Source organism: Sinocyclocheilus anshuiensis, unplaced genomic scaffold (assembly GCF_001515605.1).
Source record: "Sinocyclocheilus anshuiensis isolate Anshui unplaced genomic scaffold, SAMN03320099.WGS_v1.1 scaffold919, whole genome shotgun sequence".
In the NCBI taxonomy this organism is placed as follows: Eukaryota; Metazoa; Chordata; class Actinopteri; order Cypriniformes; family Cyprinidae; genus Sinocyclocheilus; species Sinocyclocheilus anshuiensis.
This window is the reverse complement of record NW_015547671.1, coordinates 582767-583266: the sequence shown is the minus strand read 5'-3', so window position 1 is coordinate 583266 and position 500 is coordinate 582767. Positions and strand designations below refer to the sequence as shown.

General features: G+C 55.8%; 1 protein-coding gene across 1 annotated transcript in view; it reads left to right on the top strand.

The window, feature by feature from the left end:
- LOC107702765 (probable serine/threonine-protein kinase PknB) overlaps positions 1–500 on the top strand; it is a 20873-nt gene that overhangs the window by 4872 nt on the left and 15501 nt on the right. Inside the window, 1 exon segment of the mRNA XM_016505175.1 lies at positions 368–382. Coding sequence (XP_016360661.1) covers positions 368–382 — 15 coding nt within the window.

Genomic DNA, 500 nt, shown 5'->3' with positions numbered 1-500 from the left:
TGCGTTGTTTGTTTGGGCGAAGAGCACGCACGCGATGTCCTCAAGGGGGCAATCTGCGTGCACTGTGAGCGTTTTTCAATGAAAAAGCTCCGTTCTCGTTTGTCTCTTTTTTTCGAGTAAAGAGGGTCAGCCATCTGCTTCCCGCGGTTCAGGACCCGCCGCTGCTGAGGCACGGAGGAGAATGAGCTCGTGGGGATCGCAGGTGGACCTGGCCGATGAGTTTGAAGGGGGGCTTTCCCTCTTGCACTCGTCGGCTGTGGACGAGAATGAGCCGCTGGAGGATGATGTTATCTCTTTAACATCTTCTGATCCAGGGGCCAGTGCTCTGCTGGGTTCAGCGCAGGAAGAGCAGGAAATGTCTGAGTAGGGCGAAGAAGCTGAGGCTGAGCCTTCCCAATCCTCCTGCCCTGCGTATGATGAGCTCTTGGAAGTTATGGATCACGCCACAGCGAGGCTTGACTTGCCATGGAAGCGGACTAAGGAAGTGACGTCGCGAGGTC